Here is a 26,696-nt window from a genome sequence, read left to right as displayed (position 1 = left end):
ACGAACACCTATCTCGTGGGCGTAAAAAGTCTGCTGACCTTGAACTTTACCGCGGCGTACAAAGTCTGCCCGTGCGAACGCACGCTAAGTTTACGCTATCGAAAAAAATATTGCTTTCTCAGTATTTTAATGTAACATGAAAAGGACAGATATATGCTTTTGTATTTCAGGGGCAGGTTTTTATAGAATAACTCACCAATAGCGAAAACTTTAAGTGCTTTAACCGCCCCACCCCAAGGGGTGGACAGTGAGATGAGTCTCCGGATGTACTGGTCCTTCCACGACTGTGTCTGCTGTCGCAGGAAGTGCAGCGCCATCGAGCCGCCCATGCTGTGCACGATCAGCGTCACTGCACTCTTATTGTTCATTGTATATGTGTCCTCAACTAGAGTCTTTAGTTTCACGAAAAATTCACCATTCTCATCTGAAATCAAATTGGTTTCACTTAATTATTGTTGCAATATTTTAAAGCATCAATTAGGATAATTATTAAAACATTTTCGTAGGAATTGTAAGATAAAATGGCGGATTAAAAAATCAGTATGTTTTAAGTAGTTTTTGCCCATGACTCTGACCGCACAGAATTAAAACAAAAACTCAGTAGGATATACATGACTTCTAGACTATGTTTTGGAGATAGCTTCTAACAAACATCCCTCCATCCATCTAAACTTCTAATTTTATACTATTAGTGGAATATTTAATTTGCCAGGAATATATTATGTAAATAAAATTGTATTTGCCTTTAGTTTAAAATAAAAACTTACTTGGTGCTTTCCTAAAGTCATAAGGAGCTCCTCTCAAAGACACATTCCTTACATATCCTTCTTTGACAAGAGCATCTCCGATAGTATTGAAGTATGCTCCAGTACTGTCGTGTGAGGGGTCCAGCCATTCCACTGGCTCTGGGTCTCCCCATCCCGGGACTCGAATATCCACACCCTCAGGGGTCCTGGTTGTCCTTGTAACATTGTCATACTCCAGCCTGGTGTTGTCCACCCAGCAGTCGATCACAAACGGTACTAGCAGCTCCAAATTCAACCAAATGTTAAAGTAGTCTGTAGACGTCTTGGCGCAAATATAGTGCACTACATTGGTTTTATTTAATCTCGCCTCAAGTTGACTTCCACCATCACCAGGTACTGTGCAAAATGTATAACATTTTTATTAGTTGCAAAGTTATTTTTTAAAGTTACTTTAAAAAACCTCTATCTGAAATATCCCTGTATCAAATCGCAGTTCAAGTTCTTTCATTAATATTTAAAAATAACAATCAACATAATAAATGTAACTCGCATTTTATTTTATTGCAAGGTAAGTGATAAGTTGTTTTTCTGTAATAAATAGACAATGTCACTACGTATGCTTCGCTAAGAAACTAATAAGATTAAGGTTACATTCAATTACTCACTTAAAATAACCGGCGATAATCCCAACGAGTCCTTCGCAAGAAAACTAAATAATAACCCGAGTGCAAAAAATATTTTCATTTTTGCCATGATTGCTTTTACTGCTGACTAGCACCTTACTCAACTATCCATACACTAATTACTTTATTAATTTCCTTGTGAATATATACGTAATAATACTGTCAAGTTACAGCACAAAATGCGCTGTGACGTTAAATATCGTCCGATGTAAACTGTCGCTGTATCGTAGTCAACAATGTTGATAACACACGGAATCAGGAAAAGCGTCAGCTGTGTAGTTGTTTACATAAACAAGCTGCCCCAGTAGATATTCAAATTATTATTATATTAAGTAAGTAAAAGCAAGTAACCTTCAAAATCAAAGTTGCATTCCGTTTCAAGTTGATGATTTGACATTGACATTTAATAGTTTTAGAAAAAGATTATCGCAGTTATTAATGTATGTAGTACATTTTAAGTATAGTTATTTTCTTAGAATTTACTTAATTCGTAGCCTAAATGATCAAGCGAAGTAAGGCATTTTTTTTTCATCTTACTATAAGTATTTTACTTAAAATGTTACCGGAACGTTTTTGTAGTCGTTCAGAAACTAGTTTGAGTTTCTACAAATTACAAATAATTTACTTCTTAATGTATGGTATACTAAAATACTAAAAAATCTTAAAAGTTTTTAATGCCAAACTAAATATAATATTTGAAATAAAGTTGTATGTGCAATACTTAAATCCGACGTTTTCTAAAATTACATTGTATTATTGCATTTCTTAACGCAGCAAAGTACCAAATGTCAAACATTTCCCTCCAAGAGCGCAGGCGCGCATAAGTTAATTTTTAAAAATGGAAAACCTGTGAATCAATGAATAAGATTCAGTTTATACCTTAGTGTTTTAGCGCTTTTTATAGATTTTTGATACTGTTAAACAATAAGATGTTAGGAATAATCAATAACAAGGGAACAAAAGCAAGCGGTATTCGCTTTATTGTTAAAAACTGAAATGTTTCTGCAGGTAAAAGTCCGAAGTAAAATCAATAAAATTGAAACAGCGATCAGTGACTTTTGTTTCTTTGTTTACTTCCAGGGTCGAGTCATAATTGTTTGGTTGTCTTGGCTTATTGGTGGCATTTGTGGTGTTGTTATTTTCTTAATTATTATATGTTACTGCCGCCTCATGCCGCGCCATCAGAAATCATTCGGTAAAATCATTGTTTTAAACATGTTCAATGTTGTTTACGTGCTTTAAACTGATCTCTTTAATTTCAGACGAACAGTATCTAAAAAATACATACACTATAAAAGAAGATCATGGATATTCCCATCAGGATTACAGCAGAATAAAACAAGCCGAGGTAACGTAAACATTTAACATCTCATACGTGTATACCTTTTAAAATATGCTTAAAATATTTTATAAGAAATGTAGATAATTGTGAAAGAAACGGTTAATGATTTTTTGTTAATTTACATTCTTATAAATATCTAGTATGGAAAAGGCTGCTGGAAAAAGGTTAGCACGGCATCTTTTGTGTTAATGCCTGTTCCAGTTAGTGTTCACATTATGCCAGTTGAAATCTAGTCCAGTTATCGAGATCGACTCTCCCAGTGTATCTCCCAAATTTCGATTGACGAAGAGAAGACTTTCTGCGACATGTGGAGTTATATTTGTGTGCAGGTGCAAGTGCAGAGACACAGCCGGCCCGCGAGCTACGCGGGGGACGCGGAGTGGCGGCGTGCACGCGACGCGCATCCCACGCATCCCACACACCCCACGCACCCCGCCCACCCCACGCACCCCACGCACACCATACACCCCACGCACCCCGCGCCTGCGACCGCGCATTGCTACGTCAACCGTGTGCCCGAGCGCGAGCACGTCTCCGCGCAGTACGCCTCCAGCAGCAGTCAGTAAACTCCTTCATCCCAATAACTGCTACCAGCAAGTACTATATGACAGTCTCGTTTGGGACGCAGTGTTGGACGAGATCGGGGGCGGCGTGAACGTGGACGCGTTAAAAACGCGGTCTCTGCCGGCCTTCCTGCGGCCCAAGCCGCGCCCGCTCTCCACAGAGGACGACCTGCAGCAACTCTACGCTAAGGTACTATCGGGGAATTTGGCGGTGTTCCACTTTAAAAATTTACAGTCCGTTGAAAGTTTTGTATGAATTAAAACGACTACGCAGAATAATAAGTAATAATAACGAATAGATAAAAGATTATCTATTCGTTTGCACAGCTACCGTATTGTTTGATTTTAATTTTTTTTAAAACTGGTCTCGTTGAGAGGAACAAGGCAATTTTTTGTAAATGCAACACCACGATGGGCCCTGACTTTTTAAAACACTCTCTGAATGTCTCGGAGTATAGCAATTGCTTATTCGATTAGTAACTAGCTTCAATTTTTCGTATGTATCGTGTTCAAACGTGATATTTGTTTGCGGTGTGTATGTAAAGAATGGCATATGTCAGGTGAGTTTAAGCAAGAAGCACAAGAACCGCATGCGCAGCGAGCACGCCGCCATCATCGCGCTCAGCAAGTCGCACAGCCAGTTCTTCGACGCCGACGCCGTCATCGTCTACGACCAGAGGACTGCGCTCTAGTCACACACAGACACGAAACATCTGCTGGTCTCATCAACTTGTGACTTCCATACTTAGGGTTGCCAGTTGCCACTATCTGGAGTCTCACTATCGCTTTGACAGTTGTCAATTTGACAGGTGTACAGAAATTATATTTGACCGAGAGCCGTTGATATAGGGAAGTCCCAATTATCATTTTTGTGTATTCCTCTTCAGCTATTGAACTTCCTTCTACATATCAATAGTAGCAGTATTTGTAAAACGATCTTTACAAGTAACTAAAAGTAAGTGCACATTTTATCTGTAAATATCAAGATAAGATTCTATGAGCTAAGAATATGTATGTCTTATTAGCAATTACTAACTTCATATGATCATTATAACTAAGGTTGTCTGCCAATGGGCCTCTCGATCGAACCTATGGGAAAATACCCAATCGGGTAGACGAGAGGCCAACAGTAAACATTGCTTTAAAACATTTTACACACAAAATTAATGTCGCCAACAGATATAAATTTTTTGCTAATAAAACATACATAGTTAGGCTTATATAGCAAAAAAAAAATGCAGTTTAAATTGGCATATTGTGATTGATATTATGTGATATAATTTAAAACGAAATTGTGGCCTAATGTTTAAAAATTTCACTTCGGTACAGTCGCGCGCAAACGATGTTGGTACATTAAATGTATTTCACCTCTGTCCTTTGCTATATTCTATGCTATCTTTAAAAGAATTCTCATTAGATTAATTTTGATTAATTACCGTTTTATACCATTGTACTAAAGTTCATATATTTCGGTGCTAAAACACATTTAGATTTCTTCATTAATTTTATCCAAAAATGTTAAAGATTATATTTATTGTTTATTTATATACCTGTTGTTTTATAAATAAAATATATCTATTTATTATTTCAGCGTGTGTATCTAGGTCATTAGAAAAAAGAGCTGAACACTGGGGACGTATTTTTAAAATAGATTTGAATTTTATATAGCTATTCCCTAGTTAATGTTGTTGATATTGGTGTGTTTGTGCGTTTGTTCGCCACGTGTTTACTGGCTGAGCACAGATAGTGCGCGGCGAACTCACGAACATTGGCTCGCGAGGCCGCGCGAATCAGTACACAGCTTTATAGTTAAAGCCATCTAGCTGTTAGTTTAGCTAATAATTGTATATTTTTAAATGTTTCTTGTAGTAAATTAGTTGCAACCATTGTTAAGCGGTTGCCATTTTAATATTTTGTACGTAGTTTATGTTCATTTAACACAAACCCTCCGCATTTGACAATCGTGTTGACGAGACTGATAGCTTCTATTTAAATAATTAAGTAACAAAATGATTTTTTCTTATAAGTGTACTATATCATTATGTGCTTGTCAACATTTCATAAATTATATAGATTGACTGAATTAAAATCTCCGAAGAATAAACGTAATTTTAAAATACATCGCTTCGTTACAAACTTGACTTTGGTGTTATTTTATATATATTTTTGTTAATCATTAAAATATATTACATGTCTTTAAATGCTCCTAGTGACTCGCTGTATTTGGACATTAGTGTGGACAGCAGTGTGTAATTTCTACTCATTCAATCTGTAGTTATATCGGAGAACTTAAGTTGTAGTTACTTAAGTGATTGTTGTAATGTATTTTAAGACGATTCGCGTCTTAGCGTTAAAAGTTGTTCGTCTATGGATGTGTACTGAGCTCAATATATTTTATTGACAATAGAATTGTTTATGGTAATAAAATTTTGTATGCGCATTATATTTGCGTTTTATTGCACTCTGATGACTGTTGGATTATTATTACAAAAGCTACAATCGTTTTTGTACACATTGCGACGACACGGAACAGAAACCAATAGAACGCTACTTTTAATTATGTCTGTATGAAAAAAATCGATCAGTGGTACTCGGATTTAACAATAATCCTTTCGTTAGAGAAACTCACAGCTACCTAATTGCTCACTTGTAAGAAGAGTCTCCTTGCAAGAAACAAGCAAATCCTGTAAGTGAAACACTGCGTATTTCCGCGACTGTACTTATTATTTATGATTCTCACAGTTTTAAAAGTTGCGTAGAGGAATGCAATTTTAGAAATTAAAATGCGATCCAAGTTAAAAAAATCTTTATTTAAAAATTAAAATAAGTCATACATAATGAACTAGTAACAATTGTTTAGCAGACAAAAACAGACTAACACAAACTTTAACTAAAACAACTATAGACTCCTTGCTAGGCCTAAAATATAACTAGTCTTGTAGTGTGACTGTGATCAGGTAATAATGCGGAATGTGGCGAGCGTGGGGTAGGTGCGCAGTCGCAGCAGCTCCAGCTCCGTCTGCAGCAGCACCAGCTCCGTGTGGTGCGCCTGCACCTCGCGCACCAGCTGGCTGCGCGCCACCAGCGTCTCCATTCTGATACACAGAAACTACCTAGTTATTCTTCTGTAAACTCATTTAAGATGATAAGATTTCGTCGGCTGTGAATTTGCACCTTTAAGGGCGTTGTATTCTTTACTTGCCTCATTTTGAAAATCTTCCTCACGCGTATCGGTTGCAGTGGGTCTTCGGACAGTCGCTTCTCTGACACTCTCAGGTTGAGCTTCGATATTACTAAATTGAGCTTGTCGATGTCTGCTGTTAACGCCGTGCATTTCAGCTGGAAATTAATGTCTTTTCCTTATATTTTTTTTTATTTCCTCATACTTTCCTCCTTCCCCGAGTTTTAACTACTACATATGCACCAATGTATCTTAGTTTTTATTATAACTATCAAGTGTTGCGTGCTACGGCAACACCGACGGGGAAGAGGCGCGGAGGGGCCCTTTCAGCTGTCACACGGGCAACACATACTTAATTACTTAACCTTAAACTTTACCTATTTCACAATTTATCAACAATATTCAATCTGCAATACAATACTTTAATTAACATGGTCCTTCGAGCCGGAAGCCTTAATTGTGTTCATGGTACCTCCATCTCCTCGTGCTTGCGGATGAGCTCTGTGAGGTTGCGGTCGAGCGCGCGGCGGCTGGCGTCCATGTCGCGCTCCATGCGCACGAACTGCTGCTCGTCCGTGCTGCCCAGCTCCTTGTTCTTCAGGTACAGCTGCAGCTCTTTGGGTATCTGCACAGTCACGTAATACCAACTAGTCAATACATAAGGCCCATTATTTTAAAGTACAAATCTGTTCTATTTGTACCTTGAGACGTTGATAGGAGTATAATTCCTGCTCCATGTGGCGCAGTTTCATCTTCATCTGCGCATGCTCCCACTCCTTGGCGAGGATGCCCTTGCGGTACTCCATCTGCCTCCGCATCATGTTTAACTTCATTTCACCAACTTTCTGTAATAAACAATATACCGTGTCTAAGATTAGTATATTCCTATTATTATATCTTAGTAATACATTGTTTTTTTTTTTCAAAATTTTGTTTCTTAAACAACTACGACTTACCAGAATTACTTCATTGATACGTTCAATGTCTTCTCGTAAAATAAGAGCGGCGTCATCAAAGTCTTCAATGTGACCAGTTGTGACCACCTCCACTTGCCCGGCAGGCAGCACCAACTGCAGATAAATTGCAGTTGGATCAGTGAAAAGATAACGAAGGAACGCTTAGTACCCTGCCGAGTCCAGCAGTGTCCGGCACCTGTATGGTCTTGTTCCGGGAGAGCAGCTCGACGTGGCGGCGGTGCTGCAGCATGCGGTCGTGCAGCGCGCCGAGCGCCGCGCGCCGCGCCTGCGCCGCCTTGCCCCACGTCGCCGCCGCGCTCTCCACCAGCGCCAGCTCCTGCACCGCCGCCCGCATCTGCGCATTGCGGCGGTAGGCTAGTTGTAGTTTTTGCAAAAAGGACAAGAGAAGAAACCTTTGTCTCAATACCCTCATCTCGTTTTCGATCTTGGCGCGACGCAGTTTGCACATGTTTGTCCATAGGTTCTCGTCCATGACGGGCGGCATGTTACTAACCAGGTCCAGCTGCTCCAACCTTGAGGAAACTCACGATTTGTTACAGAGATAAATCTTTCTAGTTAATAACCACTACTATTATTAGAGGAAGTAATTACGCGCGTAAGAAATCCAATGCGTCCGGCGGCAGCAGCGCGGGGCGCGTGGCGGCCAGCACCGCGCCCGCCAGCTCCAGCAGCACGCCCGCGCCCAGCCCCGCGCGGTGCTGCCACTTCGGCCGCTTCCTCAACACATACGAAAAATGAGTAATGAATTCTATAAAATTACTCTTAATTAGTCATATTGGCAATACTCACTTGTAGAACTTGTAGCACTGTTCTACAATGATAGGAGAAAGATCGGCGAAATGGTTCTTGAAGGTCTTGTCGAAGTAGCGGTCCTTCTGCACCAGCGCCTCGTGCGCCGCCGTGCACTCCTCGCTCTGCACACTGATCTGCTGGCTCTCCCCCTGCAGCATCTCTATCTCCGACTCGTACCGCGCTATGTCGTTCCTTTGGTAATAATATTATAGAATTGAGCACTGAATTTACTATAGAAAGTAAAGTTTTAGATAGTTTAACAACAATCACTGTAAGTAGATGGTGGTATGTGATAAGTGTATAAATAAAATAAATACCTCATTTTTTCTATTTCTTCCGCTAACTCAATACGATCCAAGTTGGTCCGCCGCAGCCGCATCAAGTTTAGATTCTCTTGTCCGATGGCTGAGTCTATTCTCAATCTGGTAAGCCACATTTCCTTTACCTGAAACCCTCACAATTACCTTACGATTTCAATATGTAACTAACTACTTGGGTATTTTTGTAGAAAAAGGCATTGAGGATTAGATGTTACTTTGTAAACTGTTAAAGATTTTAACCATGTTGTCAAGAAACTTGTGATTTTATCGGATTAGTGGTTACCTTATGATTGAACTTGACGATGCCCTCGTTGAGGAGCTGCGACAGCTTGGCGTACTCTGCGTGCAGCATCTTGCGGTACTTGTCGCGCTCCTCCTCGCGGAACGCCACCTTCGCCTCGTACTCGAACACCAGCCGCAGGTCGTCCTCGTTGAAGTGCTCCGGGTCCTTGTCCAGCTGCACCCAGAACACAACATTTGGCAAACGCACAGAGGCGATACCCCAGAAAGAAACACACACATTTGAAGGTCATGGAGATACTAAGATACCATGCATTGGGGCTTGGGGATGGGTTTCTTGATCTCCTCGTGCCATAGCTTCTCAAGCACGCCGTCCATCATCTCGATGAGCGCGCGCTCGCGGAAGTCGTCGGGCGGGCCGGGCGGCGGCGGCGGGATGAATATCTGGCTCGGGCTCACGTACGGCGGAATGCTGCACTGTTTCATACAATACAAGGAAATAGGATCATGAAGGATAATATACGAACCTGTTTTTATAAATAAATAAACTTGGCGATTCTACCTCCTCCGTGTCCACTTTAATAAGCCTAAATGGCTGTTCTTCTTGGCGCCACTCCGGATCATTTATCTGGATGGTCAAGTGATGAAAGCTGCCGCGAAGGTCTGACAGCGTGTTTAACTCTGGAGGTAAATTCATAAATCCATTAAAAAAACAAATGTTAATATCATATTTTTATTTTTATGGGCCAAAAATATTAGTTAGATTTACCTTGAATTATAAAACGCAGACGCGCATTCCTGTCCTGGACTAGGCCGACTTCCCGCTTTTTGAGACCCATGAGGTCGTCAAATTGTTGGTTAAACCAAATCCTTAAATTCTGCGCGTTCAACTGTAAATTCAAAGGTTATATATAGAGGTAAGTTTAAAACAGCTTTGAAGTGTCTGTGTGCGAGGCGCTACCAGGGCGAGGTGCTGCAGCATGTCCATGTGCAGGAAGCTGTAGGCGAGGGTCTGCGGCACCATGGCGGGCGGCACGGCCACGAAGAGGTGCGTGTTGGTGCCGGAGAGCGCGTAGGGCTGCCCCTCCGCGGAGCCCGAGCCGCTGCTCTCCGCCGGCAGCGCCTGGCTCTCCACGCTGTGCGCCGTCGACCGCATCGACCCCAGCGACTCGCGGATCCTGAGGTTGTAAAGATTTTCCTTCAACATTCAATTGTTTCTTGACAGGTTAACAAATTACCCCAGACAATATTCTATGTCAAAGTGTGATAAACGCCATAGACAAGAATACCTCATGTCCTTATGTAACTTGATATCAAAAGCAACTCATACTGTGTTGGTGTCATTTCGAGCGCGGGCGTGGGCTGCTCCTCCCAGGGACGGAACACTTCGTGGTCGCTCTCCATCTCCAGCGCCCGCAGCGCCTCCACCACCTGCAGCTCGGGCCACTGCTCCCGTTGGTTCGGCAACACCGCGTAATTTTCCACCTAAATTTAGTATGTTTAAGTAGTAAGATTTTGTTTTAACGAGTATGCTATTTTAAATATCTTAGGAAGAATTAAGCCTAAAAATATTGTAACTAGTTACACCAGTGTTTTATTTTAGAAGTAAAAATATCCAGTATTTACTCACATAGTAATGACTAAATACTGCAAAAATCTTGACCCGCGGCGTTGCCATGGAATCCCAGCATTGGGATTTAATCCACGCGGTCACTTTATCCTGAGCGCGGATGCGGGCTTCGGTGCGCAATCGTATATCCTCGCGTTCTTTTTCTGCCTGCAAGATATATATTAGGGAAGTACATTTTAATGTAGTTATGTATATTTTAATATACACTTTAGCAAAGTTCCTTATGTGTCTAACCTCACTCGATGTAGCAATGGCAAAAACATAAGTAACAAAGAGTGCAATTATGAATGACGGTGACCTGTTTGAGGCGTTCCTTCTTGTTCTCCGCGTGCAGGTTGAACTCCGAGATGGGCAGGCGGTGCAGCGGCGGCGCCTCCAGGTTCTCCTCCAGCAGCGCCACGGCGCGCTCCTGCACCACCTGCAGCGCGCGCACCGCCTCCTCGCGCGCGCGCCGGTAGTCCATCGCTTCCGTGTGCACGCGCTTCTCCTCTTGGATGTCCAGGTAATTCTCTACATTCAAGGTACGGAGTACGTATTTATAAATGAAATCACAATTATTTTTTTTATTTTGGGTATTTAAAGGGAGCTCTAGTTTTAGCATTATACGCTTACTCTCAAACTCGTCAAAAATATTAATCATTTCGTCGTCCTTCAAAATTTCTGGATCAGGCGGCTCCGTGAACAGCTCGATGGGCTGGTAATCAATGAAGAGCGTGGGCGCGGAGATGCGCGCCGGGGCGTCCAGCATGGCCACGGCCACGGTGCCGTTGCCGCCCAGGTGCGCCAGGTACTCCAGGCTCGTGTCCACCACCGCTTGCTGAACGCCGGTCTCGTAGCGATGCGAAACAATCATCTTTATTTCTAATAAACAGAAGACCAATATTTCGTAATCCTTATAACCTAGTCATAGAAAAAATAAGTAAAAACAATTTTACCGTATTCAACAGGAGCCTCCGGTTTCCTCAGAATGACTGTACCATCATAGCTGAAGGTGACGAGGGCGGCGCTGTTGATGTAACCCCTGCAATGCTTCAGGTCATGTCCTGACTCGAATACCGGGCCCATTTTCACCGAGACTGTTATGCCTTTCTGTATCCAAATGGCACAAATTAACAACTACTTAAGAAACTATTACTAGAGCAGCAGATGAGCAGCAGGTGAGCAGTAGGTGAGCAGCAGGTGCGCACCTCGCCGGAGAGGCGCAGCACGTGCAGCTGGCTGGCGAGGTGCGGCACGGCCAGCGCGCAGCCCGCCTGCGCCAGCGGCAGCAGCTGCGCGTACGGGCCCTGCATCTTGCCCGCGAACTTGTTGTCCTTGCCATTGTCCGCGTTGACGCACATGATGCGCTCTCCTACAAATAAAATAAACTTAGTAGTCAAATATTAACTTTTTTTGTACCTCAAAACTGGTTATGCATGTAAATATAAATAAAAACATACCAATAGCATACTTGTCTGAGAAGAGTACGAGGTTGAAGGAGCGCATGGAGTCGCCGACCTTCATGAGGAAGCTGTCCGCCAGCCCGCGGCCTAGCTCCGTGTACCGCACCAGTGATAGCTTGTATTGCTCCGATAGCTACGATTTACGATAGAGAATTCATTTACAACTATTTACTTAGTATTAAAGCAATCGTAAACACTACCAGTTCTTACTTGAAACACAAATATGTGTCCGGCCGAGGCGGCGACCGCGGTGACCTGCCTGCCAGTGGGGGAGAACACGATCTGCGAGACGATCTGATGTGTGAGGCACATGCTGCCCACCTGCTGCAGCCCCACTTCGGGGGCGAACGTGAACAGCCCGATGCCATAGTTGACGCCCAGCTCGCCGAACATAATGAGCAGCGGGTCCACGGGACTCGCTTGGAACGATACGTCATTTCCCTCCACCAATTTTCTTAGGATCTAGGAATTGAGAACACATCTTTTGTGCTCCAAAAACTAGATACGCGAATACGATTAAGTGTTTAGTATGATGATGAATTCTAAATAAATCCACCAAAACGAACTAATGTGTTTTATGAGTTTTGTTTTTAAAATCCAGTACTTACCAAATTACCAGTAAGTAATTCGTAAATGCAAATCTCTCCTGTTTTATTAATCGTGGCGAGATATTTATTATCTGGCGCGATCATCTGAATTTTAATTATGTTCCTGAAAATTAAATATCAAGAAGTTACACGACAATTTTTATTTATTTACACTTTCGTTTTACGTTATTTTTCCTCAAGACCTTGTCACCTTTGTCTATAAACATGAAGTACGACATCAAGTTTGTCATCAGTCTCAGTGATGTGGTAGAGGCGGCCACTCTGCGTCCACACGGCGGCGAGGTCGCTGCTGGTGTTGGAAACCAGCCGCTCCACGCTCTCTGAGGTCAAGTACGTCCACGATACTTTCCATTTGTTTTCAGCTTTCTTTAGCAACTGTTAAAATACAAAGTGTAAAAGCTTTAAGTCTAGCGGGTATGTTAAAAAATGATTAGTAACTATTTATATTATTCCACTTCGAAGCCTTGAAAATAAACTTAAATCAATATGATTGTAGCATCTTACTCGAAGGAATTGATCGGGTCCGTAGATAAGGATGCCGTTCCCGAAAGAGCAGACGCTTGACTTTTCGGAGCCCGTCAGGTTCTCCGACCATTCCAGGTGTGATACCATCCCAATACCATCTGACAGCATCTTTAGATTTAAATGGCAGTTATCAGAATTCTAATCATAAACTAAGATTACGATAAATAATAAATATTGCTAATTTCATACGCGCATCAAAGGACCTCACTTTGGAGTTGTGACGTGAATGTACATATTTTATGAAAATTGTAAGTCTATTATTATGTTTAGTTACCTAAAAATAGGTACATCTAACGATCATAATTGCCTACTTATTAATCACGGTTACTTCAATTAATACCATACTGTAAGATACGTATACATGATAAAAATGCGATGTTTTAGAGCATTGGTCCAGTAGGTACAGTTTGGCAATCTATACTTGACTTCGGATGATTAAAGGCCGAATTAAAAAGCTAGTGAAAGAATAGGGACATGTACTAACTTGTTTATTAAGTGTGCAGTGAGTGATATGATGAATTTAGAACATTCCTACACAGGTATTTATACTATGCTCTCGATTTTCAGGACAATATTTATATGTGCATAATAATTCAGCATTTTACGTACACTATACAAATTAGCATCCTTATCTATGGCATAGAGCTGTCCATCGCTGGTCCAGCAAACGTCAATGAGCGGCGGCTCAGCGATCTCCCATCCGGTGACCTCCTCCTTAGCGCGGCGCAGCACCAGGCAGCGCCGGTGACACTGCGCTACCTCCCACACGATTAGGCCCTCGCCCCAGCACTCACATACGAGCATATGTGTGCGACTCGCCCTGAACAGTGTGAAAGATATTGCAATCTTCTATCGTCTCCTTGATATTCATAGATCTCGCAAAATATTGCCGAACGGGTAATTCAAGTGCACCACGACCACACAAGACAGTACTTTTAATAAAGTCTAGTTTACGACGAAGGTATCTAGCTTTCCCTAAAATCAGAACTGATATGATAGCATTTCGTAGTATTTTGATTACTTTCGTGAAATAAATACAAACATGTAAATCTGCTTTCTTCTAATAACACCGGTAGGGAGAGCCACTAGCCGCTGCTGCGTCCGCCAGTTCCATACGGTCATCAGATAGTTGGGGAAGCCGGAGAAGGTGGCTATCAGGTCACCTTCCATCATGCAAAGCGACTTGTATCTGTTCACGTCTAAGTCTACAGGAGAAAGACAATCAGTAAATACCTAACTCAATAAAAGCTATAAATAAAAGTCACTTTAAGCTAAGAATACATTTTCTTTCTTTTCAGCATGAGCGGATATCCACATATTTATCCTTTCGCTAATTGATAACTTTTATATATTGTCCACGTCATTAAGTTACCTTTAAGTAGCGCCAGTTGGTTAAACCTGGGATATGAAAGGACGAAGATCCTCGGGTTGTTAACTTTTTCAGCAAACACGAATATGTTCGATCTGTGTCCTGGAAAAGACTCACAATGATATACTCATAGTACATTTTATAATTGTGTAAAATTAAATACTGACCTGCAATAACATCGACTCCATCACCATTTATATGGTTGTTTGCAGTATATACAATTTCACTTTTGGTTTTAAAGTTGTAAAATATTATGTATATGTCGTGTGCGATTGCTAACACCTGTTTACCGATAAATGTAATGAAGTCTAACCTCTGTGGTATTACCCATCTGAAAACGTAATTCTTATAACACAGTTACCTTAAAACCAATACAATTACCTAAGAAAATTAAATCAACAGGCAGTGATACTAAAGCCTCACTATCACAGGTGCCAAAGTGACCATGCGACACTTTTACTGTGAAACATTTTTTTTTGTGACAACTGGTCTAAACCAGGGTTATCTCAACTATAATGGGCGGTTGTGAAAATCAGTCCAGCGCCTTTAAAAGCGGTACAACCATGGGCTGGCGCCCTCCAAGATTCGGCTCCAGGCGCCTAACATTTCTTGCACCTTTGAGATAAGACGATTCAAATCTTTAGTACCTAAACGCATTTTAAGTGTAGTTTACTATACCTCACTTTTGTATGATTTATTTTATTCGCTAGATTCGCTTCAGAAGCAGTTGTATCCATTATTCTCAGTATTTTCTGCAGTTTTCTTGAATAAAATTGACATCGGTTTCATAGCAACGTATTAAATTAACTTTTTTATAGCAGATGTATTTTTTTATTTACAAACATATCACGAATAATCTTGTTTGATATTGTATTTAATATTTATTTTAATAAAATAATTATGTGAAGTATTTTACTCTCTTATTTAAAATATTATTTCCTCCGCACAGCACGCACAGTGCATGAATCGGAACGCAATTATCTGTTCGGAATCGGAACTGTCAAAACTATGGGATCGCGAATACTATAAATTGATTATAAAGATAAAAATGGAAACGAATGTCGTGATTAATTATTTGCTGAGTACTATAAATTGTTTAATATGTGAAATATGTTAGTGTAATTTAAGTAATAGCAAAATGTAAGTTTTGTGATCGCGTAGTACTACTACTCCCTTGTTGATAAAAGATGACACATAAAAGTTTATTATTGTTTTGCTTTTTGTTTTGTGTTATTAGGGATAACGCGACTGGAACAGTCGATCCAGTGGCGGCGAGATGGAACTCGTCGTCGATAGATTTCGCAGAGATCACGATGGATCGGAACTTCGCGTTGCTTCTGGTCTCTCTGATATCTGCCATCCTATGGGTGGTTTATATAACGTACTACAATAGCCGTGTCCTCGGCTACATACTTACTAGACTCATTAACAAATTCTACTTTCAAGATGAGAACTTCAAGATTGGTAAGTGTTGCTTTCTTCAGATTCAATTTCTTTGTAATTGAAACTACTACTTTGGTAGCTGTCGCCCGCGACTCCATCAGCATAGTAATTTAAAGAAGCTTAGTTAGTAGCTAGTGCGTTCTTCCAGACTATATTCAATAACTGTACCAAATTTCAGAGATATCCGTTAAGCCATTTTGGAGATGTCTAGTAACAAACATCTATCCATTTGTCTATGTAAACGTTCTTATAATATTAATTTTTAATAGGTTTTAATTTTATCAGTCGCTCTATGATATGTGTACTACTACTCTATTATTGTTGTAATCGAGAACATAAAGGACTACGCTGTTTTCAAGTTATATGGTTACAAACATCCAAACTTTCATAATCATGAAATTGTTTACTTAACTAAAGTAGGGATTTATTTGTGATTTTAGGACTACAATGTTAATACAATTAATTTACTTTACAAAGTAAATATTATCTGTCTTATGTTTTTATTTGGCTTCTAATGATTTTTAATTATGTTATGCGAAGACTATGGCTTTTTGTCATAGATAACACTTGAGAATTGTTATTTGTTCAACTTTTTATATTCATGAATAATACAATAGTATTTGTCAAGAGAATTTACAGTTTTAAGCCCAATGAGATGTTACTTCATCTATAGTAATAACAAAGACAAAAGATTTCAATATCCATTTGTTTTAATCAAATCTTAGTACTGAATTGATTTAATTCTATTAACTGTTGAAAGTTCTGTAACAAGTGATTTAAAGTTAAAGATATGTTGGCCTATGAGCGACCGCGCTGCGACAGCACCTGCTGATATTGACGAAATCTACCATTGTAAATTGTTAGAGTTCTATTTTTTCAGGTTCATTCACTCTCAATGCTCTCTCCGGTAAGATAATGTTCCGAGACATAGTGTACATTAACTATGACTACACACTGCGCATTCAAGATGGATATCTGATATTCAGATGGTGGCGATCTTATGTCCCTAAAGATGTTTCTGAAGGTAGATAATTAGCGCTTTTTCCCTTATAAGTTAAACCTCCTTGATCCATTTTTTAATTCTCTTTGTTTTTACAGATTTATCACATTCCGATACACGACTGTCAATAATGTTAAACGGTTTCGAATTACATTTCTATAATCGATGCGATCTATATAACGAACTCGAGAAAACATTCGGCCTCGAGCCGGTTATCAAGGAACGAAACGACGACGACTCCACCGACAGGGATAAAGCTATGAACGACGCCAATGAAAAGAGACGTCGAGCGCAGGATACAGTGCGCTCAGAGGCCGCCATGGCGCGCACCTGGCGAGACCTCATCCCAGTTATTAAGATAGACGTGTGCACTAGCCGCGTCGTATTCGGCAACAAGCTTGTCCCCACCACTCTGTCCATCAGCGTCGAGGAGGCACATCTCGTGTACAGCACCAAGCCACCGGCCTCCAGTCTGGACCATCTGATGCACTTTGTCAAAGCCAAAGCGGAAAACTGCAAAGTTATTCTCGCTCCCAGTCCCAACTACACCGCGATGGTCGACGAACCCCCTAGATATATGGGCGAAGGCTTCGTGGTGATGAGCTCGAATTACATTGAAGTATATTTTTACATGGACGAACCCGGCCTGGTGCCGGAACAGCCGGTACTTTTGCAGCTAGCGAATGGAGATATTGTCGAATCGGCGCCACCCATTTGGGGGGTTGACATCAAATGTGGAAAAGGAACAGATTTCAGTTACGGACCGTGGGCCGACAGACAAAGGGATCACCTTTTCAGATTTTTCTTTCCACCTAATTATAAGTCGCTAGAGGTGACGCCGCAACCGAAGCCTGGCGACAGAAGACAAATGCAGTCGTTTGATATTAGACTGTCGACGTTAAACGAAGCGACGATAGACATTCTGTTTACGAAAAACAAAGAAACGAATGCTGTTCACATCAACATCGGCGCCGGATCATACATGGAAGTGACTTTACCGTGGATTGTGCTGCAAGATGGATATACGACTAAAATAACAGGTCAACTACTCCACCTGGAAGCGACAACGAGCTTACAGTATAGAAGCCTAGCGGAGAGCGAAACTCTCGAGTACACAGTGAAATGTCACTATCCATTAGTGTGGAACCACCACCAGTGCTGGCAGCTGTCGTTGACGGGCTGTAAGGCTACGGCACATTTTGTTTATACACATATCGACTTCTTCCAAGACTTGACGAATGATTGGTCGAGCAAAGCCCGGCCAGATATTTTGCATTTTGTTCCATATACCTGGAAAATATCGTTATTATTAAAGGAATGCGAAGTTTTGACTGTGAGCAATCAACACAATTGGATCGATTGCAGTTCAACAAATCAAGAAAATAACCACGTCGCCTTTTGTGGCGATCTTCTAGACGTGTCATTTGATTTACCGTTCATTGATTTCCTTCCGGACGTAATACCTCTGAAGATTTGGGTCCAAGGTGAAGCAGTGGATATGAGTCTGTACCTACCCGAAGTGAATACATCAAGACTGCTTCTGCTGTCTATTGATAAAAATATGAAATTGGTACCTTGTCGACTCAAAGCCTCCAAGTGGCGCAGAAAGTGCGTAAAAAGTCAAGGTTGGGTAGATTGCTGGTCAGTTCCTATAGTAGCTCTAAGCGTCCGGTACAACTACCACCCCATTCCACCGCTGGGGCCGGAACCGCAAGCCGATATCACCACACCGGAAAAGGAAGAGATTCTCCTGTCACCAATGAGAATACCCCGTATGAGGAAACAGCCCCAAATGAATTGGGTCATAGATGGAAATACATTCGATCGCACTTCCCTGCCGCCGGATAAAGTGAGCGTGGAACTAGAAGTGGGTCCGTCCGTCCTTCTCGCTTATGGGACAATCATTACTAGTTTCATGAATTTATTGGAGAATATTTTCGGCGAGGATCAAAGGTTCACGGATATGCAGAAAACGCCGAGCGTGGATAACCCATTCTTTAATGATAATCCAATGAAATACAACGACAGAAGTAGTATCAATCAACATGTCGATATATCTATGGACGATTCAAGCGATTCCGGCAAGGAGCCATTTGACCCGCGCCGCTGCCGGCCGCTGGACGTAACCGTTTCCATCATAATACACGATATCCAAGCTCATTTAGTGAAGAATTGCAGTGAAAACGAGCCGTCGTGCCCAGTCGTACTCATAGAAAGATTCGGCTTTGAAATGGATAAAAGATTTAAGGAAACCAAACTTCAGCTGTTACTCAGCCCCTCAATACTTGTGTCATCCAATAACCTGGCGAGACCCAACGCCAACAACACGGGCGCTCTTCAGCAAGGACATTTGATGCTCTCGTCGTTTCAACTGCGAGGCAACGGTTTCTTCAGTGACACGAATCGCTCTGTAGAGGACGATACCGTGGAGTACGCTTGGATGATGGAACTGCAACTTGGCCAACTGACGGGTCGCCTCACGTTGCCGCAACTCTACCAAATTATATCATCACTCGAAACATTCTTGTTGCTCATCTGCGACAGTGAAAACGAATTAGTGCCACCAAATTCAGTAAAGCAGTGTCACCACGGCTTAAACACCGTGCTATGTCCCGAAACAGACTTAGGGCTGAAATACCGTTGCCCGACTCCTAACGAAATTAAATACCGTATGATACGTGTTGCAATCGACCTAATCGATATTTATGTCGCCGATTCCAATACGACTTTACAGTCATGGATTTCCCCGATCAGGTTAACGTTTTGCAATCTCCATGGAACGGGTTTCGGAACTGGCATAACGGGTTTGCTACCAAACATTAAGCTCGCACTTTACACTCAGACGAACATGCAAACAAATACTCACCATCATTCCAACAGCAGCACAAATAGCCAAAACAAACAGACGCTGCCTGAGAGCGAAAATTGGGTCGGCGTCGGTTCCGTAGCTCTAGGGCCGGTGCTGATTGAAGCTGCCTCGTCCTTGCCTCAAGCGCCGAGAAACCTCCACTTGGTGCAGCAAAAGTTCCTCAAACTGCACGATGATAAAACTAAAAGACTTTGGTTCCTTTGGCCTAACGAAGGCAAGGGCACGCAATGCGGATGCACGGGCGGATGTGCGTTCTTTGGCTCCAATAGAAATGGACCCAATTTCTTAAAGCCGACTCAATCGGACATACTAGAGGGCGTAAATGTAGCAATGTTCAATGTCATCGAAACATCACCCGGAGAGTATGGTTATGGACAGAGCCTCTTGCATCCGGGTCAACTGGTGTTCCATACTCCTCCTTATAACAGCTTAAATGTTTGTTTGCAGCCGACCAATGTTTCCACTTTGATTCCTTCACCATTACCGCAAGCTTTCAACAAATCGCCTCTAAGCGCAGAAAGGCGTAGTTTGACGCGACGGTTCTCTTATACGAGTATGAGTAAAGGCAGCAACAATGTCCTCGTTTCCAGCACCAAAAGTGACGTCCCGTACGCCCGCTTAGTGGACTCCACTGTACCACTGGGTACGTCAAAGATCGACAGTGACTCGAAACTCAACAAGAGTATTCTCAATGTTCCACAAATGGAGAGCAGCGTATCAGATTCCAAATTGGCTCTCAGTTGCGGAGTAAAGGACACGAACGGAGTGTCCAAAAAGCCAGCGCCAACCGAAAGCGAGGTCTTTGTAGCCCCTAAAGTGCCAGCGAGAAGCGTGGCAGTGTCCGAGTCACACTACTCGCTTAACTCTCAGCCGCCTCACGAAGAACTTTTACAGCAAGAAGTTCAACGTACGATGTCCATCACCAGCGAAAACCATTCTGAAGCATTTTTCTCGGCGGACGAAGATATGTTCCCGAGTCGGTCGTCTAGTCTAAAGCATTCCTTCGGCAGCCGCCACAGCAACCCAAAGGAGAAGAGCTCGTTTGGTATTAACGAAGCTACCAATGAGAAGTGGACCAACTCCATGCCGAGATCAGAGGTAGTGGACTGCCCCGATACTATCAGCAATCTGAGCGCCGGCGTGCAACCCGACTCGGAAAGCGGATCCGTCTCTTCTACTTCCTTTATTTCCGCTATTTCATCGCAAGAAGACATGACCCTTGTCAATCTGCATATGCAAACAAATAAACCTATCGTCGATTCTCCTCTACTAATGGCCAGCTACATGCACAATTTGCCGCAATACAAATGTTCCAATTGGTCCACGTGTTCCTTGCCCACAGGTCGAGATGCGTTCACTTTGCCGTTGTTTAAAAGGGCAGACGATGGATCTCTTGTTTATATCGGTCAAAAATATCTACCTAATTTTGAACAGACCGGAAAGGTGAATATCTTAAAACTCATTTCGAAGAAAGATAGTCACGGTGCTCAAAATCAACACGGCCCCTTTTCTAATCTAACGCCGCACTTCAATTCTCAAATAAAGGCCCATCCTTATCCGCAAGGCTGGTGGGAGTTGCAGCAGAACGTTCAAGATAATCAAGAGAACGTCACAGATAAAAGTTCAGCGTCCATCGCCACGACGACAAGCGACAGCAAGAGCGGTTTGTTTGTCAAACTGCGCGGAGAAATCGATGTTATGTTGACTCCTTTAGTTCTGGAAAGTACACAAAAGTTCGTCGAATCATTGACACCGGTGCTCGCTAATATCCATCCAATAACCGTCATAAATCACTTGAGACTACTCTGCATTTCCTCTGTGGAAAGCGCCAACGTCTTAAAGCAGAAGCAGTACGTGCAGAACTGGATGCCACAGCTACAGTCGCACAACCACCCAAGCATCGTACCCGACAAGGACGACAAATACAAACTGGCGACCATTCCGCAGCCGAACGTCTACGAGGAGACGATATACGATCAGCTCCAAGCGACAGTCACGGTGCCCAAAGTCAACGTTATCTTCATACAGTCGTCCGTTGTGGAGGATATGATCTCATTCTCGGCGCTAGATAACATACAAGACCTGACTTGCGTTTCTCTTTTCGGATTATCGGTTGAGAACATTGTGGCGAAATATGTTAGCTCCAAGAAAACATTGGAGTCTATACAACTGTACTACAGGCCGACATTACGTGCACTGGGGAGTAAAAAGTCCTTCGGCATCATGAAGGGGCCTCGGGCTCTTATATCTGCGCAATCTTCAGGACGAAAAAGGGGGCCCGAGAGGGGGGAGCCGGTATTCATTGAAACATCACAGCAGCAGTGTGAGGACACTACTATCACTCTTAATGTTGGTATGTATTTTAGTACATGTTTTATTTGTTTTATGTTTTAAATGCGTTAGATATCATATGCAATATATGTATGGCAGGTAAGGTGCACGGTCAGTTGCGACGCATACGCAACGAGTCCTCCCAGTTAAAAGACGCCACTGTGACCGGCATCCCTTGCCAACATTCCAAAGTCAGTTTCAAGTTTACCAGAGTTGATCCTTGCAGCAAAGCCTGTGATACTACGGTAATTATTCTAACTTATTGGTTCATTGATTTTTATAATCTTTATTACACTAATTAATTGTGATTGAATGTTTCAGTGTTGCCAGAACGGTGCAACGGATATGCAAAAGGAAAGTACGATTGGATTCATAATGTTTGAATGTGGACTTGAAGGTGTTTCTATCAAGGTGTCGCAGCATTCACAGTCGCACAAGGCCAATGAAGAGAAGAAGCCTGTGCGCAATGACGCCGAGAGTTGCCGGGAGTCTGTCAAGTCCGCCGAGGAGTTGAAATCAGACAAAGAGAGGAGCTCCAAAGGTTACAGGACTTCGGGTATCGAAGATTTCTTTAGGAAGAAGGAATCGAACTCCAAGCCTAGTACTCCTAACTTAGGAGCGGCCCAACCTCCTCCAGTGCCGCCAGAGCCTATGACTCCCGGGCCGGACGAGCCCTCCGACAGCACGGCGACCATAGTACCCGTGAAAGACAACGGTAACCGTTCCTCCTGCGCCATCGACTTGAAGGTGGTTTGGTTCAACTTTGCCGCCCCGCCGCGCACTCCAATCACTAAGAAGATCGATTACACCAGGTAAATTTCTTTATCGAGAGTATTAAATTCCTTATTTTGAATATTAATTGATGTGCATGTTACAGACTGGACTGGAACCTGCTGAGTACGGCCTCGCCTGCGATAAACGCGTGGATGAACCCGTGCAACCGGCTAGGCATCCGCGTGGTGGCGCTGTACCGCGCGCGCGCTCGCCGCCTCGCCGCCACCGCCGCCAGCCTCATGGCCGCCGCGCTCGACCGCGCGCCCACGCACACGCTGCCCAAGGTATAACACGTCACATTGCGTACACTACACTCATGTATACCTACTTAAACTTTCTCTACGTCAAATGTAAAGTGACCAAATTAGCAAAACAAACAAATATCACTTTTATGTAAACTTAGTAATATGTTCTTCCAAGTTATGTTCTAAATCTGGGTCAAATATCAACTCGATTTGTTGAGCCATTTTTGACGTGCCTTCTAACAATCATATCTAAACATTCGCATTCAAAATTTTAAAAAGTAAAACTCAGTAGCGAGTCCGAATTCACTTCGCTTTCGTTTCGCGATCGTTCCGTTTGTTATATAAATACCGGTTTTTGCCGTTTCCGGTACTTGGACGACGCGTTGCGTGCGCAGAGCCGGTACGGGCGGCACACGCCGATGGCGCGGCAGCTGCGCGAGGAGCCCTCGCTGCAGCTGTGCGGCGTGCTGCTGCGCTACGCGCTGCAGGCGGACGCGGCCGCCGTGCAGGCTGACCTCGCGGAGCGCCATCTGCCCTCGCTGTCCACCCTCCGACAGGTACACACATCTATTATCCCACTCTTTTCTATCTCTGTCTCTTTGTTTGAAACTAAGAATTATTAAATTAAATACAATTGAATCATACGATTTCATTATTCCCTGTCGGACCCAACTTTAGTACCCTTTCCTTCTAACCCTTCTTATAAGAAAGGGATGGAACGTGGATTTGACGGTGAAGGAGATGCATAGCAAGGGAAAATATCTTCTTTATGTGCTTCTCCTCTGTTGATGCACGGTATGAGGATGTCTATGGGCAACGGATCAACCGTTTTGGTTTGCCACCATGAAAAAATTCCATATTTTTCGATTACATTGCTTTTTATTTTGACTCACAATGCAATTTACGTGTGAATATAATTGTTATTATCTAGGGTGTGATAGTCCTAAGTCGTCAATGGAAGAACATACTATACACGCCGTTGCTGCTGGAACACAACTACAAGAGCAAGATGATGAAACCTCTCAACGTTACCTTCGCATTGCCCGACTTGTTAGAGGTAATCACGTCGAATGCCTGCAATAACAGCGGATATTCCTTTGACTAAACAATCGCACAACTGTTTGTGATTATCGATTGTTTCGCAGACAATTCAATTGTTTGGCACAACTAAAAATCGAGTAGTGTGCGAACCTCCTCCAACTAAACAGTTTTACGATAGTTTAGCCAAAGGTGTGCGCGCTCAAATATACTAAGTGCGAAAAATACTAAGAAACTGTTTACCGCTACTAATTATTGAGTTATAACGCTAATAAATGATGGTGACTTTTGTTGAGATAATAAATTCTTTATACAGGATTCAGTGGAGGGCTGGCAGGAATACCAATTGGAAAATGAAGCACTAGATGAGAATTGTCTGCTCTTGAATATGGAAGCGGATAAATTGAACATTCCTTGTAAGTATTTATTTCAAAGTGATTTAAATTTTATTTGTACAAAATATAGAAATATTTTCAGATTTTACGTTAGAACTAGATGTAAATATTCAATATAACAATCAGAAAATATATTTTGAATTTTTATAGAAATTAGTTAGATAGGATTATTACAAATTGACCCACTCAGAGTCGTGGTATCCCTTAGGTTTGATTTAATAGGATAAATGTACACTAAAGGTGTCACTTAGCGATGTATTAATGAGAGATGACCTGTTGTGTGTGAAGCGTGCGCGGCGCCGGCCAGCCCGCGCCCGCACTCCTTCCCCTCCACGCCGCCCTCCGGTGCGTACTCGTGTGAACTTCGCGCTAATCCATACTTGTACCACTCTGTCGCTCTGAACTTAGCTCCGAATGTTTGCCTCGTATATGCCAAAATAATAGGCCACATTTGACATCTAGCTAAAAGTTAATTTAAGCTTTGGGTGTATTAAAAACATCGATTGAAGAGAATCGATTCGGACTTTAAATATATAAGAATCGAATTTAGTCGTTATGAAAAATCGATTTTATTTTTCGATTTCTTTGTAACAGTCATTTTGTTTAAAAACGGTTATCTGACTCAATATACAATAGATAGCATACCAATATTATAAATGCGAAAGTTTTGGATGGATGGTTGGTTAATGGCTGAACGGATTTCCATGAAATTTAGTATAGATGTGGAGGATAGTCTGGAAGGACACAAAGGCTACTCAATTTCTTTTTTTAATTAAACTTAGACGGAGTCGCGGGCGAAAGCTAGTTATTTAATAAATATGTAATCATAATTTGAAAAAATCTGTTGCAATTTTGCAATACTGACTTTAACTAGATTTTATATATTTTCCCTACATTAAAATGTAATGTTAAATTGTATAGTGTTAAATGTGGCTTATTAAAATGGCCATGGATATACAAGATATATGAGAAAACAGAAATTATGGTGTAGCTAACTTCAGGGACACTCTTTTGCCCCCGAACTATATTCTAAATGTTGTGGATTGTTTTTAGTTTGTCGAAGTGGTTTCCTGTTAACAAATACATTAAAATACTTCAATTTAAAATAATGACTTGGAACCATTTCACAATTAGTGCCTGGTTTGATCAATTTTTATTGATGTTCTTTTTGCTCTTATATGGTATTCCTTGGTTCATGTTTTGATGTTAGTTGTATGCCTGTTCCAATACATGTTCGGATTGCTCAAACATTCATCTGAAAAATACGTCATTTAAGTTTTTTTAGAGATAGTTTTTATGTTTTTCTTGTTAACTGTATGTGCTATCTTTGTTATTGATATATCCCTTTATATTCATATTATCTGAATTTTATAGTTATTAATCTTAATACCGACTCCATTCACTTGTGTAATAGTTTTTTTAAGCATGTAATTGTCAGTTTCATAGCTGTTGTATTCCTATTTTAATCTGTATTTCTTTATTTTGTTTCATAGATCTTTTGTGTGATGTAATGCCTTTGTAATTAAATATAGTCATATAAATTTAAGCTTGAGGTAAATAAAACTATATTTTGTATTACTTACTATTTAAGCTCAAACGGCTTTATTGATAAACCTGAATTTCTTGTAAGTATGCATTAAATATATATTTGGTTCACCTCTTCAGTATATTGTACTTCATATGTAAAAAGTTATTATTTAGTCAGTTGGTAATTATGCGTGTGTTGTGCAGTGCGGGGCGCGCAGAGCAGCCGGGCGAGCCTAGTCTTTCCTTCTCTACCGTTCTCCACCAGAAAAACGCCTTTCCAAGACGATGCCATCGCTAGTGAGTTACAGTAACAGTAACAATACATATTTGAATTATACCTTTTGTTTTGTTACCGACTTAAAATGTGTTTAAATGTAGATTATGGAACGCTAAAAGAAGATCTACCAACTGTGGGGTCGAACCCATCTCTGTACTCGCCCCATGGCAGCCATGACGACATGGCCAACGAGCAGGCTCGCGAGGACCTCTACCAATGGATGGCCAAACAGGAACCAATAAAAGTCGTAAGTTTCTTTTAAATAGATATTTCCTAATAAATAACAGGCGTTTCATTGTATTTTATGAATATTCAGGAGCCAAAGACAAAGAAGCCAATAATCCCCGCTTCTAAGATGAACCCGCGCGCGGTGGCGGCG

General features: G+C 41.7%; 4 protein-coding genes across 5 annotated transcripts in view; 2 read left to right on the top strand and 2 right to left on the bottom strand.

Annotated features, from left to right (window-relative positions):
- LOC106101408 (group XV phospholipase A2-like) overlaps positions 1-1,798 on the bottom strand; it is an 11,252-nt gene extending 9,454 nt beyond the window's left edge. Inside the window, exons 1-3 of the mRNA XM_013280639.1 lie at positions 1,412-1,798; positions 768-1,142; positions 197-424 (exon numbers count right to left, since the gene is read on the bottom strand). Coding sequence (XP_013136093.1) covers positions 197-424; positions 768-1,142; positions 1,412-1,499 — 691 coding nt within the window. The 5' untranslated portion in view covers positions 1,500-1,798. The remainder of the gene's footprint in view (positions 1-196; positions 425-767; positions 1,143-1,411) is intronic.
- Positions 1,799-2,315: 517 nt separating this feature from the next.
- LOC106101332 lies at positions 2,316-4,449 on the top strand. 2 transcript variants are annotated; one of them, XM_013280515.1, is made up of 6 exons: positions 2,316-2,437; positions 2,510-2,558; positions 2,692-2,777; positions 3,101-3,329; positions 3,400-3,524; positions 3,895-4,449. In XM_013280515.1, exons 1-6 carry the CDS (start codon positions 2,426-2,428, stop codon positions 4,024-4,026), a joined length of 633 nt encoding a protein of 210 aa, XP_013135969.1. In that variant the 5' UTR covers positions 2,316-2,425; the 3' UTR covers positions 4,027-4,449. The 2 variants fall into 2 exon arrangements, with proteins under 2 accessions (XP_013135969.1, XP_013135968.1); XM_013280514.1 differs by having other exon boundaries at positions 2,510-2,624; positions 3,895-4,448.
- Positions 4,450-6,196: 1,747 nt separating this feature from the next.
- LOC106101420 (cilia- and flagella-associated protein 43) lies at positions 6,197-15,196 on the bottom strand. Its single transcript, XM_013280655.1, has 31 exons — positions 15,097-15,196; positions 14,586-14,749; positions 14,422-14,520; positions 14,092-14,254; positions 13,659-13,869; positions 13,029-13,157; positions 12,715-12,899; positions 12,525-12,627; positions 12,127-12,378; positions 11,914-12,049; positions 11,662-11,825; positions 11,410-11,563; positions 11,087-11,335; positions 10,773-10,984; positions 10,475-10,621; positions 10,175-10,329; positions 9,806-10,022; positions 9,614-9,734; positions 9,407-9,525; positions 9,154-9,321; positions 8,888-9,061; positions 8,602-8,729; positions 8,282-8,476; positions 8,084-8,209; positions 7,899-8,004; positions 7,668-7,826; positions 7,472-7,585; positions 7,217-7,360; positions 6,988-7,140; positions 6,537-6,673; positions 6,197-6,429 (listed from the first exon to the last, which is right to left on the bottom strand). Exons 1-31 carry the CDS (start codon positions 15,153-15,155, stop codon positions 6,288-6,290), a joined length of 4,785 nt encoding a protein of 1,594 aa, XP_013136109.1. The 5' UTR covers positions 15,156-15,196; the 3' UTR covers positions 6,197-6,287.
- Positions 15,197-15,415: 219 nt separating this feature from the next.
- The window catches only part of LOC106101270 (uncharacterized protein KIAA1109), a 25,358-nt gene continuing 14,077 nt past the window's right edge, over positions 15,416-26,696 (top strand). Inside the window, exons 1-13 of the mRNA XM_013280435.1 lie at positions 15,416-15,558; positions 15,656-15,882; positions 16,742-16,885; positions 16,960-22,083; positions 22,161-22,306; positions 22,383-22,873; positions 22,939-23,119; positions 23,476-23,637; positions 24,012-24,137; positions 24,435-24,534; positions 26,245-26,337; positions 26,419-26,564; positions 26,634-26,695. Of these exons, the coding sequence (XP_013135889.1) occupies positions 15,557-15,558; positions 15,656-15,882; positions 16,742-16,885; positions 16,960-22,083; positions 22,161-22,306; positions 22,383-22,873; positions 22,939-23,119; positions 23,476-23,637; positions 24,012-24,137; positions 24,435-24,534; positions 26,245-26,337; positions 26,419-26,564; positions 26,634-26,695 (7,004 nt within the window). The 5' untranslated portion in view covers positions 15,416-15,556. The remainder of the gene's footprint in view (positions 15,559-15,655; positions 15,883-16,741; positions 16,886-16,959; positions 22,084-22,160; positions 22,307-22,382; positions 22,874-22,938; positions 23,120-23,475; positions 23,638-24,011; positions 24,138-24,434; positions 24,535-26,244; positions 26,338-26,418; positions 26,565-26,633; position 26,696) is intronic.

Source organism: Papilio polytes, unplaced genomic scaffold, assembly GCF_000836215.1.
Source record: "Papilio polytes unplaced genomic scaffold, Ppol_1.0 DF823991.1, whole genome shotgun sequence".
Taxonomy (NCBI): domain Eukaryota; kingdom Metazoa; phylum Arthropoda; class Insecta; order Lepidoptera; family Papilionidae; genus Papilio; species Papilio polytes.
The sequence above is the reverse complement of the archived record's forward strand: the minus strand, read 5'-3'. Positions and strand labels throughout refer to the sequence as shown.